The sequence below is a fragment of the Protopterus annectens genome, chromosome 7.part0 (assembly GCF_019279795.1).
Source record: "Protopterus annectens isolate FY-2018-M chromosome 7.part0, PAN1.0, whole genome shotgun sequence".
Lineage (NCBI taxonomy): Eukaryota > Metazoa > Chordata > Ceratodontiformes > Protopteridae > Protopterus > Protopterus annectens.
The window spans coordinates 190,304,762-190,323,495 of NC_056739.1; the positions used below are offsets into that span (position 1 = coordinate 190,304,762).

The 18,734-nt window shown below is 45.5% G+C and overlaps 1 protein-coding gene across 1 annotated transcript in view; it reads right to left on the reverse strand.

The window, feature by feature from the left end:
• KDM5B (lysine demethylase 5B) overlaps positions 1 to 18,734 on the reverse strand; it is a 2,307,736-nt gene that overhangs the window by 1,702,490 nt on the left and 586,512 nt on the right. The window contains exon 6 of the mRNA XM_044076151.1: positions 17,319 to 17,425. Coding sequence (XP_043932086.1) covers positions 17,319 to 17,425 — 107 coding nt within the window. The remainder of the gene's footprint in view (positions 1 to 17,318; positions 17,426 to 18,734) is intronic.

Consider the following 18,734-nt stretch of genomic DNA (forward strand, 5'->3'; position numbering starts at 1 on the left):
TAACAGCGGTCCTACAAGAGGCCTCCAAGGAATCAAAACCACATTGCAAAGTATACTTTCCAACCTGTTCTGCTGAATGCATTAAATCCTGTAACTCTATTTTCCACACAATCGGAAATCAACATCATTTTCTGTTTCAGTAAGCCCATAACATGCTGTTGATATGTAAGCATATGAAACTGGCAGTTTAAAGCCCCGATTGCCAAGGTTGCAGACGTATAAACCTTCTTACCCAATTTATCCTAGCGCCCTGGAATCTATCAGAAGGGGTAGGATTTTTGGCTGTAGAAGCCTTTACACCCTTGGGACCCCGAGAGATAGTCTCAGGATCAGCAGCAGGATTTTTGAAAAGAAATTTGTGGGAGTCAGGAATCCTGTAATATCTGTCTGGCTTACTAGGAGCTGGAGGCAGGGAATCAGGAGCCATGCTTGATTCCGAGAACACAATCAACAATGTCTAATACAGGAGATATTGCCAAAGGTCTATGCTGAGGAAGAAGGAAATCCCTAAGCCTCTTTTTTGATTCAGAGAAGTCCTGACTCTCCCAGTGAAAATGTTCCCTTAAAGTATGCAAAGTCTCTCCAAAAGAATAATCCTCAGGAGGAGATGCAGATGGGATGGATTCCTCTGCATCAAAATCCTCTGCATCAAAATCCTCTGCATCAAAATCCTCATGGAGTGAAATAGAAAATTTCTGATCAGAAGAGGAATCAGAATAAATGGAAACCTGATCTGAAGATTCATAATCAGTGCCTTGCCTAGGCCTCTTAGCGGGGTGGGGTGGGGGTGGGGGTGGGAACCCCTGATCAAGGTAATTAAATCATCAGCCATTTTGATCATCTGTTTTTTGAGGCATAGGGACCCGAACGCGTGGCTCGTGCGTCAGTTTTTTAGACACAAGTTGTTTTTGATGTTTTTGTTGCTGGCGTTGGTTTAATATAAAAATGTTGAGCTCTGAAACCTCCCTCAGAAGCCAGTGTCTGCTCAGCGGCTATGGACCCATCTAAGGAAGAGACATCCGCGGGTTCAATACTCTTAGAGAATCTCGCGGCATACCAGACTCTGAATGGGTCTCGGTAGAGGCCTGCGACTCAAAAGTAGTGGGTATCAGGGGTTGTGAAAGCGCCTCTGAGTACCGGCAACTGGCTTAGAAGAAGCTTCATCGGTTTTGAACCTCGACGGTCTCTCTGTCTTTTTCTTTGCATTTTTTGTGAACTCTGGTAGTCAGGTTGCTAACCGATGACATTTCAGGATAGTTAAATCTTGAACCAAAATATTTAGAAGCAAAAATATACAAACGCTTAATAGTGCGTTGGTTAAATTTAGCACAAAACCGACAGCAAAGCACGTTGTGATCAGGGCCTAGGCAAGGAATACAATACAAATGAAAATCCTTATGAGGTATTTGCTTCCCACAAGTAATGCAATTATTAACTTTTACTGACATCGGTAAGGAGCAAGAAAAAGTTTCCCCAACGGGGTACTTAGCTTTAGTTTGAAGACTTCGGTTCTGAAACTCGAATACGTAAATTTCAGGAGTTGGCCAACCGGCACTTGCAAACTGCTTCTGGCAACGCGCGGCAAGAAAGACTGAATAAAATGGCGTCAGCTGCATGTTTTATACCCCTATTGACCTGACGTCATGGAAAAGGAGACAGCTGCATGTTTTATACCCCTGACGACCTGACGTCATGGAAGAGGAGACAGCAACCAACGCAGGACCTAAGACTTTGTTATTCAGGCCGACTGAGGGCAACCTGCCAGCAGATTACCCCAAATGTAATGACTGCAACAGTGAAACACGAAAAACATCTTGGTCTGAACTACTGATTTGTTCAGTTGACAGATCCAGAATGGACCTCCAGTCCCCTGTTTTCTTTGGCACCAAAAAGAATTTCAAGTAGAACCCTGATCCACACTGATCTGAGGGGACCTGTTGAATGGCTCGTTTTTGAAGTAGCTTTCGTATTTCGGAAGCTGCCTCCTCCCTTTAACTGGGTGGAACATCAGGAAGGGATTTCAGAGGTCTTGGATAGGACAACAGTGGAATATGCTAGCCTCTTGTAATGACTCTCTGCACCCACTGATCGTTTGTAATGGATAGCCAGGCAGCTTGGTGCAGAGAAAAATGCGCCCAGACTGCTTCCAGAGGAAAGCAATTGGGCAGCACCTCAGGAGTGCTAATTTGGTCTACCTGAGAAGGAATCTCTGAAGCCCTGGTTCCAGGGACCCCATCTGCCCCGAAAGGGACATCCTTTCATTACTGAAACTCCCTCTGGAGGAGTCCTCACCACATGCATCTCGGAAAGGACCTTGAGACTTGTGCCACATCTTTCCGCTCCTCTGATTCCTGGAGAAGGAATGCTGAGGTTTGGAAAAGCGTAGGTCAACGGCAGACAAGGTCTTCCCATCTTGCTCGTACCTGCCTAGTGTATCCTTTACCTTAGCGCCAAACAGAGCCGAAGGCTCAATAGGGGCATTTAGAAAGGAAGACTGAGTCCACAAGGTCACAGATGCTTATCCAGGTGTGACGTCTCATGACTACGCCTGCACCCACAGCTCTAGCTACTCCTTCAATTGCATGTGACAGCAACCTCATGGATGAATTAGATATGGATTCTAGGGTGGCAAGTTGGGAAGCAACTTTATCCCATGCTCCATCCGATACTTCACCTGCGAGGGTTCCGGACAGTTTGGAAATAAGATATCTCTGGTGCCTCATAAAATGTGCCATAAAGTTCAGAGACCTAACTACGAAGGTTACTGACGCAAAGACTCGCTTCCCTAACCTGTCCACTGCCCGGGACTCTCTGCTGGGTGGGTGAACAGCAGAACTCTCTTGTGCAAGGTCCTTTCTCGTGGCAGTCGCCACCACCATAGCGTCCACTGGCAAGCCTCTGGACCAATGGGGTTGATCCTCTAAAGGAGAGATCTCCTGGGGATGGCCTCAACGGAGTCAGGGTTCATCCAAGCACGTTGCACGATGAGTTTAACCAACTAAATCGGCAGGGGAGGGGGGGGGGGTCACCCAAGAAGTACAGAGCCAAGAGCAAAAGGCCTGCAGGAATACAGATTCCTCTGAGGAAGGGGTTGAGGACTTCCAGTCAACCCTCTGTTTCAAGATTTCCATAATGTCCCCGACGGACACATTGTCAGGGGGTGATCGTGGGGACCCTTTCCCATCATCGTAGTCTGTATCCTCTCGGAGGGACTCCTCTGGGAAGTCTGTTTCCTCTTACACACCCGTTTCCGAGGGGGATCTTCAGTGGGAACATCCAAAGAAGACTCGGAAAGTGAAATGCCCTGGACAGGGGTCTCCTGGGACTTGCGCTCTTGGAGTCCTGGGGGGTGGCCTTTGACAGCTGTGGGTCAAAGGGAACTGGGGGAATAACCAGCTGTGGAGGACTGCTAGCAGCAAGCACCCTCTCCATCACCCAGAAAGCGGGTCCGCCCGAAGAGGAATGGGAGCCCAGAACTGAAGACAATCAGAACCGGGGACACACCCTGCTCCAGACGGTCCGCCCCCGGGGACAGAGCCTCAATCAAGCTCAGAGTGGTAGCGACTCTCTGATCTGAAGTTGGAGCAGACACAACCGTCTGAACCGACACCGGAATGGGGGGGGGGGTTCCACCTCCCAAGCATGAGATTGAGGAAGGGTACGTTCCGATGGAACTGGCACCCAAAGGCATCTCGGAGTCTCAGACGGAGTTGTTGTTGGCGCCGAGGAAGGAATTCCTCTAGTAAAAGTTGGATAGAGGAGCCTTGGAACTGAGGGATCCAAGGGAGGAGAGTAAGTAGGGGTTGCTGGAAAAATAGACCCAAAGCCAGGAATGGGATAGGGTCTAGGCAGATTTGAGATTCCCCTAGCAGTCCGCAGCTGATCAAAAAGGCACACCATATACAATTCGAAAAGGCTCCTGGTGGATCTCACTGAAGCCGGTGAGGGGGAATCAGGCCAGTCCAAAAAAGGGCTGCAGGCTTGTCCGGTAAATGGGTCCACACTGGATGAGTATCGGGTCCATGGTGTGTCGCAGAATGGCACCGACAATTCTAGTTTTGCAACAGGTAATAAAGGTATGGTCGGAGCCATGAATTGGCTCGGAGCAAAGGTCACTATAGGGGTGGATGACAGGAACGGTTCCGATGTAGTTGTTGGAACAGATATCAGAGTCAAAACGGGCAAGGTCAGTGCCAATAAATAAATCGATACACTGGTCGGTATCGAGGCTGTAGGCAGTGCCGGGGTGGGCATCGACGAGGCTACCTCAGTAAACTGCATTGGAGCCGAGCTCGGACCCGATGTGGTAAATCGGCACTGAGGAGGCAGAACGGTGTTCAGACGAGGACTTATGGGCCTTGTGCTTGTGACGTCTGTCACCGGCAAGTGAAGAGAGGTCCGATCGAGGACATTTCTTGTCCGAAGGAGGGGGTGAGACCTCAGTCACAGAAATGGCCTCTGAAAAAAAGCAAAGCAAGCAGGCCCTTTAAAATAAGTTTAAGGCATTCATTCAGCGTCCGCTGACTGAAACTAGCGCAGATATCACACGGGGGTTTCGCAGATAAATCCGGAACCCCCAAACACTATACACATTCATGGAGGTCACTATTCGGCACTTTATCACTGTAAGAAAAGCAGTGTTTAAACCCCGTAGTTCCCTTCTTTTCAGACATCCCAGAAAGTACAGTTGTGTACACCTACCATAAATGTAGATGTTCGAGTGTCTTCACTGTTGCAGTCATAACTGTAGGGTGCTCCTGCCGGCAGGCAGCCCGAGGTCGGCCAGAATCCCAAAGTCTGGGTCCGGCGTCGGCTGTATAGGCTAGTACCCTGACGTCAGTACGCTTTGGTACATAGCCCTCAGCCGACGCCATCTTCTCCAGCCTTTCTTGCCCTAGATGTCAGAAGTTCCCAACAAACCAAAAATGAATCCAACAAGGAAACACAAATACACCACAAAAAAGGAAAAGAAGGGATAGGAGGGAGGGAAACCCCGACTGCAACAGTGAAGACACTCGAACATCTACATTTATGGTAGGTGTACACAACTGTACTATGTTCTTCGTGTTTCACTGTTGCAGTCATAACTGTAGGGTGGAATCCCAAAGCAGTGTAAAAGGAGGAGGCTTTAGATAGAAGAAGGGGAGGCAAGAATACCCTGCAAGACAGCAGAGGCAAAGCCTGCCCTGGACTTAGAAAACAAGGGGAGATTGCAGTGCTTGGAAAAAGTATGCACAGAACTCCAAGTGGCAGCTTCCAAGATATCCTTGGTAGGGACTCCTCTGAGGAAAGCTGTAGAAGTGGCAGCTGCTCTAGTAGAGTGACTTCTAATGGTACCTGGAAACTGTTTCCCATGATGAGTGTAACAAAATCTGATTCCATAAGCAATCCATTTGGAAATAGTTTGTTTGAAATAGGTTTTCCAAGAGAACTGGAGGCAAAGGAAACAAACAATTGGTTAGACTTTCTGAAATCTTTAGTCTTGTCCAGGTAAAATCGTAACTGTCTGTGCACATCTAATGAATGCAAAATCCTTTCCCCTTTGTTTTGAGGATTTGGAAAGAAAGTAGGAAGGTGAATTGTCTGATTTAAAGCCACTTTCGAAATCACTTTAGGCATGAAAGTAGGATTGGTCCTCAAGGATACTCTGTCCTGATGGAAAATAAGGTATGGTTCCACAGCCATGAGAGCTTGCAACTCTGAGACCCTTCTGGCAGAGGTCAATGCTAACAAAAGAACAGTCTTCCAGGATAGAAACTTAATATCTGAAGATGCAGCAGGCTCAAAAGGAGGCAAAGTAAGTTTTTCTAAAACATAATTAAGATCCCAGGCAGGGACAGGAGGGGTCCTTGGAGGCCGCAAATTTTTAGCCCCTCTCAAGAACTGCTTCACCAAAGGATGAGGAAAAACAGGAGGATAAGAACTGAAATGCGCAGAGATAGCAGAAGCATGAATCTTAATGGAAGAAAAGGAAAGTCCTTTAGATAAAAGTTCCGAAAGGTAAAGCAAAATAGAAGAGAGATCAGGTACCTGAGGATCAGAACCTCGGTCCTGCATCCAAATAGAAAACCTCTTCCATTTAGAGGCATAGGATTTCCTAGTGCTAGGCCGTCTAGCTTCCAAAAGAACATCCAAAACTTGTTTGGGAAGACTACAGGGAATCAAATTCCTTTGAAGAGCCAAGCTGCCAGGCAAAGGGTCTTGAGATTGGAATGTAGTAACTGACCCTGATGCTGGGACAGAAGCGAAGGGTTCAGTGGGAGAATCCAAGGAGGCCCCGAGAACAGGAGCTTTAAAGTTGGATACCAAAACTGTCGAGGCCAATTTGGAGCAATCAAGATGAGGAACTTGGGCTTGTCCTGTTTTATTTTCAGTAATACCCGAGGTAGAAGAGGAAGAGGAGGGAAGGCATATGCTGAAAGGCTTCTCCAGCTGAAGGACAGGCAATCCACTCTCCAAGCTGCTTTGTGGAAGGACCTGGTGCAAAAGCGAGGCAGCTGATGATTGAGATGGGATGCAAACAGATCTATCTGGGGACATCCCCAAACTGCAGTAATCCTGTTGAACAAGTTGGTGTCTAGCATCCATTCGTGAGGATCTGAAATGTTTCTGCTCAGGCTGTCTGCTAAGAGATTCTGTTTCCCTGGAATGAATTGAGCCTGGAGATGTAGATTCAAATTTAGAGCTGTGTCCCATAAACCCATAGCTAGTCTGCAAAGGGGGTATGAATGAGAACCCCCCTGCTTGTTGATGTACCACATGACCGTGGTGTTGTCTGTGCGAATTAGCAGAGGGCCTGGTTGTAGAAGATTCTTGAAGGCTAGAAGGCGTTTTGAACTGCCAACATTTCCTTCAGATTGATGTGCCAGTGAAGATGGTCCTTTGTCCAGGTTCCCTGCTGGCAATTGTCTAGAAAGTGTGCTCCTCAAGCATAATCCGAGGCGTCCGTGGTTAGGATTTGAGTAGGTTGAGGAAGACGAAAAGGTTTTCCTTCGCTTGAAGTGCATGCCCTGGACCACCAGAGGAACTCCTTCTGAAGGCAGGGGATCAGAGGAATCAGAATATCCAGATCGTGGTAATGCTGTGACCATACACTTTTCAGATACCACTGAAGCTTTCTCATGTGAAGCCTTGCGTTTGGAATCAACAGAATGCAGGAAGCCATGTAGCCCAGAGCCTGCAGGAATTTCCTTGCAGTGAGCTGAGATAGAGTTGCCAAGGTGTGGAAAGTAGAAGCCAGCTGAATTTGTTTTTCTGGAGTGAGGAAGGCCCTTTGTAAGGTTGTATTTAAGAGGGCTCCCAAGAATACCATTTGTTGAGAAGGGATCAAATGTGACTTTTTTATGTTCACTGAGAATCCCAGTACGAGGAGAAGACGTTGAACAAAGTCCAGATGTTGAAGCAGAAGATCTTTGCTGTCTGCCTGAATAAGGCAGTCATCCAAATAGGGGTAAATCTGGATGCCCTGAAGTCTGCAGTAAGCCACTACTGGTGCCAGGCACTTGGTGAAGACTCTGGGCGCAGTAGATAAACCAAAGGGCAGAACAGAGAATTGAAAGTGTCTCGAACCTGCCTTGAACCTGAGGAATTTCCTGCGTTCTTGTCTGATGGGAATATGTAAATAGGCTTCCTTTAAGTCCAATGTCACCATCCAGGCGTCCTGAGAGAGCATTGGAATTAGCTGTTGCAGAGTAAGCATCTTGAACTTTGGAATTTCCAAAAAGGTGTTTAACACAGAAAGGTCCAGAATAGGTCTCCAAGAGTTTTGTTTTCTGGGAACCAGAAACAGTCTTGAATAAAACCCTTTTCCCATTTCCGAGAGTGGAACAGGCTCTATGGCTCTCATGGCCAGAAGAGCATCCACTTGAGTTAAGGCCTCTGACCATTGAAGTTTGGGCAGATCTGGCAACCGTGAGTTCTTGGCAAAGTATGAAAGTGGAATTTGTAACATTTTAAAATCACGTCCAATACCCATCTGTCCTGGGTAATATGAGTCCAATTTCTGTAAAAAGGAGACAGTTTTCCTCTGAGAGGGGCGTCCAGGTGAAGGGGTCCTGAAGCCCAACCGAGAGAGTCATTGAGTTTGCTTTCTTTGAGATTGGGATCTGTCTTCTCCCCTTCTAGGTGAAGAAGCAGTCCATTGTCTAGATCTGTAAGAGGCCTGGCCTTGACCACGACCTCTGGAGCGCCTATATCTTCCCCTTTGAGGCCTGTCAGACGTGGGAAAGGACCAATTTTTAGAGGGCCAATTCCTGGAAAATCTAGGAGGCTGAACTTGCAAGAAATCTTTTACAGTCTGCATAGACTTTGCCTTTTCCTCCATCTTTTTAATAACTTCCTCAGCCTTAGATCCAAAAAGAACATCTTGTTGAACAGGGGCATCTAATAACTTAGCCTTAACCTGTTCAGGCAAACATTGTTCACGAAGCCAGGCATGTCTCCTAATAACAGTACCAGAGGCAGCAGCCCTGCAAGAAGCATCCAAAGCATCAAAACCACAATGTAAGCTATGCTTGTTAACCTGTTCAGTAGCATGCAAAAAGTACAGTTTTGTACCTACCATAAATGTAGATGTCCGAACTGGATAGCATCTGCAGTCATAAAGTACAGTTTTGTACCTACCATAAATGTAGATGTCCGAACTGGATAGCATCTGCAGTCATAACAAGTGGGTTGTCCTGTCGTCAGGCAGCCCTTCAGTCGGCCGGATTCCAAAGTCCGGGTCCGGCTTCGGCTGATGTCGCACTCCACCCGACGTCATCTCTGTTGGACTTCGGGTATAAAGGCATCAGCCGACGCCATTTTCCTCAGTGTTTCTTGCCCCAGATGCCAGTAGCCCTCTTGCAGGCTAAAATTTGGATAGATGCCAATGTTTCCAAATAGATAGAGGTAAACACAACAATAAGCATGTATGTACATATACACAAACAAATACACCATAAAAGACTCCCCCCCAACAGCTAGCTATTAGAAGGGTAAACACCCTAGGAGTACCACAGAGGGATGGAGAGAGGGTAATCCTGACTGCAGATGCTATCCAGTTCGGACATCTACATTTATGGTAGGTACAAAACTGTACTATGTCCTTCATGGATGCATCTGCAGTCATAGCAAGTGGGTAGAATACCATAGCCAACTAGGGGAGGAGGATAAAAGTAGATTATGGTGTGTTTAGGATCCCTTGCAGTACAGCAGTGGCAAACCCTGCTCGGGATCTGGAATATAGAGGCAAATTATAATGCTTGGCAAATGTATGCACGGAGGTCCAAGTAGCCGCCTCAATAATGTCTTTGGTTGCCACTCCTCGTAAGAAGGCTGTGGTAGTGGCTGTTGCCCTTGTAGAATGAGGTCTTATGTTCTGTGGGATTGGTTTTCCATGGAAGGAGTAACAGAATCGTATGCAATTTCCTATCCATTTGGAGATTGTCTGTTTGGAAATAGCTTTTCCTTCCCTTCCTGTTGCATAGGCTACAAAAGTTGGTCAGTCTTTCTGCTATTTTTGTTCTGTCCAAGTAGTAGCGTAGCTGTCTATGTACATCCAAGGTATGCAGTATTCTTTCCCCTCTGTTTTGTGGGTTGGGAAAGAAGGTAGGTAGGTGGATTGTCTGGTTTAAAGACACTCTGGATACCACCTTAGGCATAAATGTAGGATTAGTCCTCATGGACACTCTATCTTGGTGGAAGATTAGGAAGGGTTGCACTGCCATTAAGGCCTGTAGTTCTGAAACCCTCCTTGCTGAAGTAATTGCCAGTAGGAAAGCAGTTTTCCATGACAGGTGTTGTAGGTCTGCTGTTGCTGCTGGTTCAAAGGGTGAGAGTGTCAACTTTTCTAGCACAAAGTTTAAATCCCAAGCTGGTAATGGTGGTTTCCTTGGAGGTTTTACATTCTTGATTCCTCTGAGGAACTGCCTGAGCAAAGGGTGAAAAAACAGGTGGATCAAAGCTGTATTCTGCTGAAATAGCTGATGCATGTATCTTGATGGAGGAGTAGGACAGGCCTGAATGAAGAAGTTCGCCAGATACTCCAGAATGTTAGGCATATCTATGTTTGACACATCTTTTCCTCTTTCCGTACTCCAAATGACAAACCTTTTCCATTTTCCAGCATAGTTCCTTCTTGTTGAAGGTCTGCGTGCTTCAAGAATAATGTCTTTAACTCTTTGGGAAAGTTCTGGATTAGCTGCTGCTATGTGATGTTCCATGCAGTCAGTTGCAGCGTTTTAGGTTTGGATGTATGATGCTGTAGTAGTTCTGAGTTAACATCAAAGGCATCAGGGTATTGGCCACATATTGTTCGAGACATGCTCTTCAGTAGTGGGTACCAGTGTTGTCTTGGCCAGTTTGGAGCTATCAGGATTATCCTTGGACGTTCTTCCTTGATTTTTAGTAGTACCTTGTGTATCAAAGGAAGAGGTGGGAATGCATATGCTGTTAGGCCTTTCCAGTTGAAGGAGAGTGAGTCCACTTTCCATGCTAGTGGGTGGAATGTCCTTGTGCAGAACTTTTTGAGCTGGTGATTGAGTGGTGATGTGAATAGGTCTATCTGTGGCATTCCCCATTTCTTGAGATGGTCTTGAAGATGTCCGGGTGCAGCTTCCATTCGTGGGCATCCGAAGTGGTTCTGCTTAATATGTCTGCTAGAGTATTGTCTTTCCCCGGTACAAATATTGCCTGTAACTGAATGTTGTAGCTGAGTGCCAGGGTCCACAGCTCCAAGGTCATTCTGCATAGGGGTATGAGTGAGTGCCTCCCTGTTTGTTGATGTACCACATGACTGTGGTGTTGTCTGTCCTTATCATCAACTGGCCCTCTTTGAGAAATGGTTTGAACTTTTGGATTGCCAGTTTTACTGCCAGCATTTCTTTTAGATTGATGTGCAGGTGAAGTTGATCCTGTGTCCACAATCCTTGCACGCATTTGTCCAGCATGTGGGCCCCCCATCCTAGGTCTGAAGCGGCTGTTGTGATGGTCTGGCTTGGTTGACATCTGCGAAAGGGTAGGCCTGGGTTTGACTGGCATGCCTGAGCCCACCATAGGAACTCCTGTTTTAAGCATGGAATTAGTGGGATTTCTGTTTCTAGACTGTGTCTGTGTTGGGACCATAAATTCTTTAGGTACCACTGTAGTTTCCTCATATGTAGTCTGGCAAATGGGACCAAGATTATGCATGATGCCATGAAGCCCAAGGCCTGCAGAACTTTTCTTGCTGTTAACTTGTTCAGTTTTGTTAGTGCCAAGAAGTAAAGAGGAAGTTCTTTTGTTTTTCTGTAGTCAGGAATGCCATTTGTTGTACTGTGTCCAATTCCGCCCAAGAATGTCCTTGTTTGGGATGGTATCAGCCTTGACTTTTGTAAATTGACTGTGTATCCCAGTCCTTGTAGCAAGTAAATGACCCTTTGTAAATCTGTTGTCAGCTTGCTTTTGTTGTCCCCTTGTAGCAGGCAGTCGTCCAGGTATGGGTAAATTTGAATTCCCTGTAGTCTGCAATGGGCGATTACTGATGCCAGGCATTTTGTGAATACTCTGGGCGCAGTAGATAAGCCAAAGGGCAATGCTGAGAATTGATAGTGCTCTGATCCTGCAAGAAATCTGAGGTATCTTCTGCAGATTGGTCGAATGGGGACGTGCAGGTATGCCTCCTTGAGATCTAGAGTTACCAGCCAAGACTCCTTGCCCAGCATGGGAAGAAGTTGCTGTAGGGTCAGCATTTTGAATTTTGGGACAATGATGTATGTATTTAAGGTGGACAGGTCGAGAATTGGTCTCCAACTTTTTCCTTTCTTGGAACTAGGAATAGGTCTGGAGTAGAACCCTTTCCTTGTTCTGCTGTTGGCACTCTTTCCACAGCTCTCATGTTTGCTAACTCCATTATCTGGTAGAGCCTCTGTTTTTGATTTGGAGGTAGATTTGGCATTCCTCTTTGACTGGTAAAGTGTGGAAGTGAAACCGTAACCTTGATCTATGGTTTGTAAAATCCACTTGTCTTTTGTTATGTAGTGCCAGTTCTTTGAAAATAAGGTTAACTTTCCGCCTAGAGGAGCTGCTATTTGTTCCCTGGTAGGCGGATTTAGGATTAAGTCACTGTGGTTGTGCTGATGTAGTGGCAGTGGCTGTGTCTGTGCCTCTGTTGTTACCTTGCCACTGTCGCCTCTGTAGGCACCTCCTCTGGATTGGTTTCTGCCTCTGGAACGCCTATTCCTGCCCCTTTGAAATTTTGTGGAGTCAGGAAAGGACCAATTTTGGCAGGCCAGTTCCTGCTAAACCTTGGGGGTTGAACCTGCAAGAAATCTTTAACAGTTTGAACAGATTTTGCCTTTTCTTCCATTTTCTTCATAACCTGCTGGGCAGGTGTACCAAACAAACTTGTCTTGTCCATAGGAGCATCTAGCAACTTAGCTTTAACATGATCCGTTAAGCTTGTTCCTTTAGCCATGCATGCCTTCTTATCACTGTGCCTGTCATGGCTGATCTAAATGAAGCCTCCAGTGCATCATAGCCACATTTTAAGGAATGGTTGCTAACCTGTTGTATGTTATTTACCATCTCTAATACATATTTCTTATCAAGAGATTCATCAGTGGTTAGTTTTTTAGTTAACTGATCAAGCATAAACTCTTGGTATTGTATCATGTGAAACTGACAGTTTAAAGCTCTAGCTGAGAGAGTAGCTGAAGTGTAGACCTTTTTACCCCATCTGTCTAGTGACCTTGCTTCCCTTTCAGAAGGAATAGGGTTTTAGCTGTGGTCATGCTACTGCCTTGGGACCCTGGGATATAGTTTCTGGGTCTGCAAGTGGGGCCTTGTAAAGGTGGTGATGAGTATCTGGCACCCTGTAAAATCTGTCTGGTTTGGCAGGGGCTGGGGGTAAAGAATCTGGAGCGGAGCAAACATCATTGAAAGCATCATCCACCACAGAGAGAACAGGAGGTATAGCTAAGGGCCTGTGCTGTGGGAGGTGCAGAAAGGTCCTAAGTCTTTTCTGGAGTCTGAAAAATCCTGTTGCTGCCATTGGAACTGTTCTCGCATGGCATGCAAGGTTTCCCAAAGGAGAATTCTTCTGGTGGGGAAGCAGCTGGAATGGATTCTTCAGCATCAGAATCTTCAAAATTGGAGAAGGGAGCCTCAGGCTGGTCAGTTATGTCTGATTCATCAGCAGAATCATCAGAAGACACTGGCTCAGGGGCTCTGCCCTAGGTCTCTTCTCTGGGGCTGAGAGGCCCTGTCTGGGTGAGATTGAGATCCTCTAATTAAAGAAATTAAATCTTCTGCCAAAGAAAGCATTTGAGAACTAGAAGAGGGCCTGGATGTGGGGGGTTTAACAGGCACTGTTTTAGTAGTCTTGGCTGCTTTAGCCCTGGCGAAGGCCTTAATGGACATGGCAGCTGGAGGCCTAGCAGCACCACGTGCTGGGGTAGAGACATCCAAGGGGATGGTGTCTGATAAGTCAACCACCGTAGTGGGTAAAATTTCTGAGGTCGATTCAAGAGTTGTAGCAGGGGCCTCAGTTGTAAGAAAAGGTTCAGCTGTACTTTGAGCAGTTTTCTCGGTTTCGGCCGAAACCGAGACACTCGCGGTTTGCTTTACCGTGGTTTCGGCCGAAACCGGACCGCGAAAGTGTCGGTCTTTATCTTTGCATTTTTTGGGGGTAGTCGGAGGATCCGACGGCATAATGTACGCAAAATCAGAACCGAAAAACTGTTCTGCAAACTCCGACCGACGCCTAAGCGCTCGCCGGTTGAAAGGGGCACAGGCCGAACAGGCTGCTACGTCGTGGGCTGGGCCTAAACAAGGCAGACAGTAAGAGTGGAAATCTTTATGAGGTATTTGTTTCCCACAGGTTAAACAATTGTTAACTTTTTCTGACATCGGCTGAGGCAAGAAAGAGTCCCCAACGGGGTACTTAGCTTTAGAAGTCTTCGAAGTAGTATTCGGTAGAAGTAATCTCTGGATCCGACCGACCGGCACTTGCGAACAGCTTCTGCTTCGGGCGCCACGCGGCAAGAAAGACTGGGGAAAATGGCGTCGGCTGATGCTTTTATACCCGAAGACCAACAGAGATGACGTCGGGTGGAGTGCGACATCAGCCGAAGCCGGACCCGGACTTTGGAATCCGGCCGACTGCAGGGCTGCCTGACGACAGGACAACCCACTTGTTATGACTGCAGATGCATCCATGAAGGACATCATCCTGAAGTTCCTTATCCTCTGCACAAGCAGGAAGGGAAGCAAGCTTTTGCTTTAAAACAGACAAAAGAAATTGCTGATATTTAAACATATGAAACTGGCAATTTAAAGCCCTTACAGACAGGGTAGCAGAAGTATATACCTTTTTTCCCCACCTGTCTAAAGCACGAGAATCCTTCTCAGAGGGAATAGGATTTTTAGAAGTAGCAACCTTAGCAGCCTTAGAGCCCTGAGAAATAGTTTCAGGATCCGCAGAAGGGTTTTTAAATAAAAATAAATGAGAGTCAGGAACCCTATAAAATCTATCAGGCTTAGAAGGAGCAGGAGGCATGGAATCAGGATTCAAATTAGCCTCAGAAAAAGCATCATCTACAATGTCCAAAACAGGAGGGATAGCTAAAGGCCTATGCTGAGGAAGAAGAAGAAATTCTCCTAGCCTCTTCTTGGAAGCAGAATATTCCTGTCCTTCCCAATGAAAATGTTCCCTCATCTCATGCAGGGTTTCCCCAAAAGAAAAATCCTCAGGCGGAGAGGCCGAGGGTAAAGAGTCCTCAGCATCCTAATCCTCATAAGGGGGAAAGGAATAGTCCTGATCTGAGGAAGAAACAGAAGATACAGAAGCCTGGTCAGAGGAATCCAGAGTAACATCCTGTCGAGGCCTTTTCTCAGGAGGGGGGTGAGAACCCCTAATCATTGTAAGCAAATCTTCAGCCATCCTCAATAATTGTTTTTGTGTCTTGGGAGTGGATTCAGAAGCAGCTTGAGCTGGAACTTTAGACTTAACAGGAGTCTTTGTCTTTGCCTTTGCCTTTGAAATAGTAATGTGAGTAGGCCTGAAAACCCCCTCAGAAGCCGGTACCTGCACAGCGGTTCCGGACCCATCTGAAGGAGCGACCTCCGAAGGTCCTGCAGCAGTTAAAATAGTGGGCCTTGATGGCTCCCCATGGGAGTCCGTATCGGCCATCGGTTCAGAAGTGGCGGATGACAGGGGCTGCAAAAGCGCCTCACTGACGACAGCCGAACCGGACGCTGGCTCCAGCTGCAACGAGTCCTGTTTGGACCTCGGCCTGTCTTTGTCTTTGCGCTTCTTTTGACTCCGGTAGTGTCCGGCGACATTCTATAATTGAAGCGTCTGCCAAAATAATTTAAAGCCCAATCGCTGCGCTTGATAGTACGAGAGTTGAACCTGGCACAGAACCGACAACAAGAAACGTCGTGGTCAGGGCCTAAGCAAGGTAGACAGTAAGAGTGGAAATCTTTATGAGGTATTTGTTTCCCACACGCTATACAATTATTAACTTTTTCTGACATCGGAGGAACAAGAAAAAGATTCCCCAACAGGGTACTTAGCTTTGAGAAGAGAAGTAAGAACTTCGGACCGACAACAACCAAATACGCTGTTCGAAAATCGCCAACCAACGACTTGCGAGCTGCTTTCCACCGCACGGCAAGAAAGACTGGAGAAGATGGCGTCGGCTGAGGGCTATGTACCAAAGCGTACTGACGCCAGGGTACTAGCCTATACAGCCGACGCCGGACCCAGACTTTGGGATTCTGGCCGACCTTGGGCTGCCTGCCGGCAGGAGCACCCTACAGTTATGACTGCAACAGTGAAACACGAAGAACATCACACACTTGCACACAAGGGAAAAGAGAGGAAAGAGAGGAAATGAAGGAGAGAGAAAGCAAATACCAACAATGGTAACAAGATACCGTAAAGGTAGAAAATTAGAAATACCAAGAAATTAACAACAATGGTAAGAGAAATACCTGTGGGTAGAGCTAAAACAATATAGAACAAGAACAAGTTATAAAAGGAGAAAAAAACTTTTTTCAAACTAGTAAATATATCTGAAAAAAGCACTTCGCTGGAGAGCTCGGTGAAATGCTGCTATATGCTGCTCGGCAAACAAGATCTGAGGTAACTGAGCAAAGGGCATTGTGAGCAGCAGCTTAGCTTGAGAGCTTCTAGTGCACACAAGCTTGGTATAAGGCCGACTTTGTTCCAAGGGCTTGGAACCAAACACATCAGTGATGAATAGGAAGATTAACAACTTCAGATCAAACATTATACTTCACATATACTGCTATATATCATATAACCTAAACAACATTGCATAAACTATTCAATTTCTGCTTTTTAAGTAAGAAACATCTTTAATAAGCCATCACTTACTACACAAACAAACATGCATTAATATAAATGAAAACACGACTGGAAAAAAGTTTTTGGGTAAAATTGTGCGACAACCCCTAAAATCACTAGTCCTAATCCCTAGCTGTAGATTTTGAAAAAAAAAAAATCTGACAAAAAAAAAATACTAATTTAAAATTTCCCAACAGGGAATTCTGACTAAAAATACAACTTTTAACATTTTTAGCAACCACCACTAAAAACACCAGTGCTAGTGTCCAGCAATAATTTCTGATATTAAAGTTAAACTTATCTTCTCAAAACACCCAAGTGGAAGGTATTCCCCAACAGGGTGCTTATTTGCCCAGGCTTGGTGAAGCAGTAGCAAACCAATCACTCCAAGTCTACAGGGAAGGGCGCACTTCATTGGCAAGAAAGTTCTCAAGATTTGATGCCCTAACTTTATACCACTCACTCTTTGCGCTGTTCAGCAGTTAGGGCATATGGAATGCGCCCAAAAGCTGGCATACTGTCATATCCTGGGTAGGATATAACCCGTATAACTTAGACTACTGCAACAGTAATCTTATGATGAACATCAAGAGATCAAAACTACAAACAGCTTGTCCAATGATATATACAAAGAGTATTCATGTGTGACAGCAGCAACAATGAAGGTTCATACAGGTCCTGGACGGCTAATCAGATGGAGATGGGAAACTGATGAGCCACAGACCAGCAATGCTTTTCCTCAAAAGGCAAGTTCAGAGCAATGTGTACACTTGGTACCTCCATGGGGGAAAAACAAAAAGAACAGAGTATGCATGGCAGTCCAGCTATCAACTCAGACAAAGAAAGATCAACACACACAAAGCAAATTATTACACTTACTGCCTTGACCCTGCATAGTTCTTCAGAGATTTTTCCTATATATTCTGGTTTAAATTAAAACATTACCCAACCATTCACTGTGGAGAAATTCATATAGCACTACACTCACTACTGAGGTACTCTTCCTGTTCCGAGATTTTGGTTTCTCCTGTATGAAATAATGCTCCTTTTTTTCCAAAGGTTCCTGTTTCAGGCTGACAGCATTCTTCTCTGGAACTAGAAAAAAAATGCAATATTGATTATTATTGATTATCTTTACAGAACCATTTGTTGAACATTAACTATGAGGCAACAAAAGCAGTAAATTTGTGCAGGACAATAAGTAGAAGGTGTCTGCATAAAAGGAAACAAATCATCTTTTGGAGAAAAGGACTTCACTTTATTAATTCTTCTCCTCTGCAAACGGCAAAAGGTTTGGGGTGGGGGGATGGGAGACCAATATCTCAGTTTTACCAACTACTAGACCAAGCTGACTGAAAGGGTAAGCAGCTGTGGCAGGAAACCTGGATGGTAACAAAAGTTATAATCAGATATTGGTATCAACAACAACGTGGACAGGCATTCTGCCATAACTGTTTTAAACTACCTATCATTAAAACCTCTGACAGAACAAAACAGTCACATCTGGAAAGTCTAGCTGTGTAAGTAAACTAACCATAACAGTAGTTGTTAAAATGCAGCAGTAGCTTATGCTATGTGGTTATATCCTGCATAGGGTAACAGCTAACTAGCCTCCAAAGCTTCAGGGCACGTTCCAAGTGCTTATACCGTTAGTCAGCATGGAGCTCAGCTGACTAAAAAGACCCATTTAAGTGCAAAGCCCTTCAGAGCTTTCATGCCAACTATGAGAGGGAGGCTAAGTCCTGAGAAGACATTGCTAGGAAAATAAAAAAAAAAAAAAAAAAATTTCACACATGGGCATAAAAAATGCACAAAAAACAAGGGGTATGGAAGGAGGAAGTGGCTACTGTTTCTTTACATAACTGTAGTACATTCTTCATACTGATCACTGTTGTAGCAGCCTAAGCTATAGGGGTAAGATTACCACAGCTTAGGAGGAGTGGGAGTTAGAAGGGTCCAGGGACCCTGGAGAATAGGACAGGCAAGGCTAGGACCAAATGTGGGAAAGGAACCTAGTTTGTAGCGCATTGTAAAATTATGTACAGAGAACCAACTTCCTGCTTCTTGAATACTTCAATCTAACCCTCTCCAAAAAATCAAACGATGAAGCCAAACCCTGACCAAATGAGCACTGACCCTGCCTGGGACAGCTTTGTTACGGTGGGAACAAAAAAGGTAATAGCCTAAGACAAACATTTGGAAACAGTCAGACACAGGCTGTGGCTTTCTCTTACCTTAACAAGAAATTAACTGTTCACGAGTTTTAAAAGATTATCTGAAATATTTATTTCTGTCAAGACAGTTCCTCAGTTGTCTGTGGACATTGAAGTCATGAAAGATCCTCTCACTCTCATTTCTGGGTTTAGAAAAGAACTGAGAGTTGTATAGATTGCTTTAAAGTAAA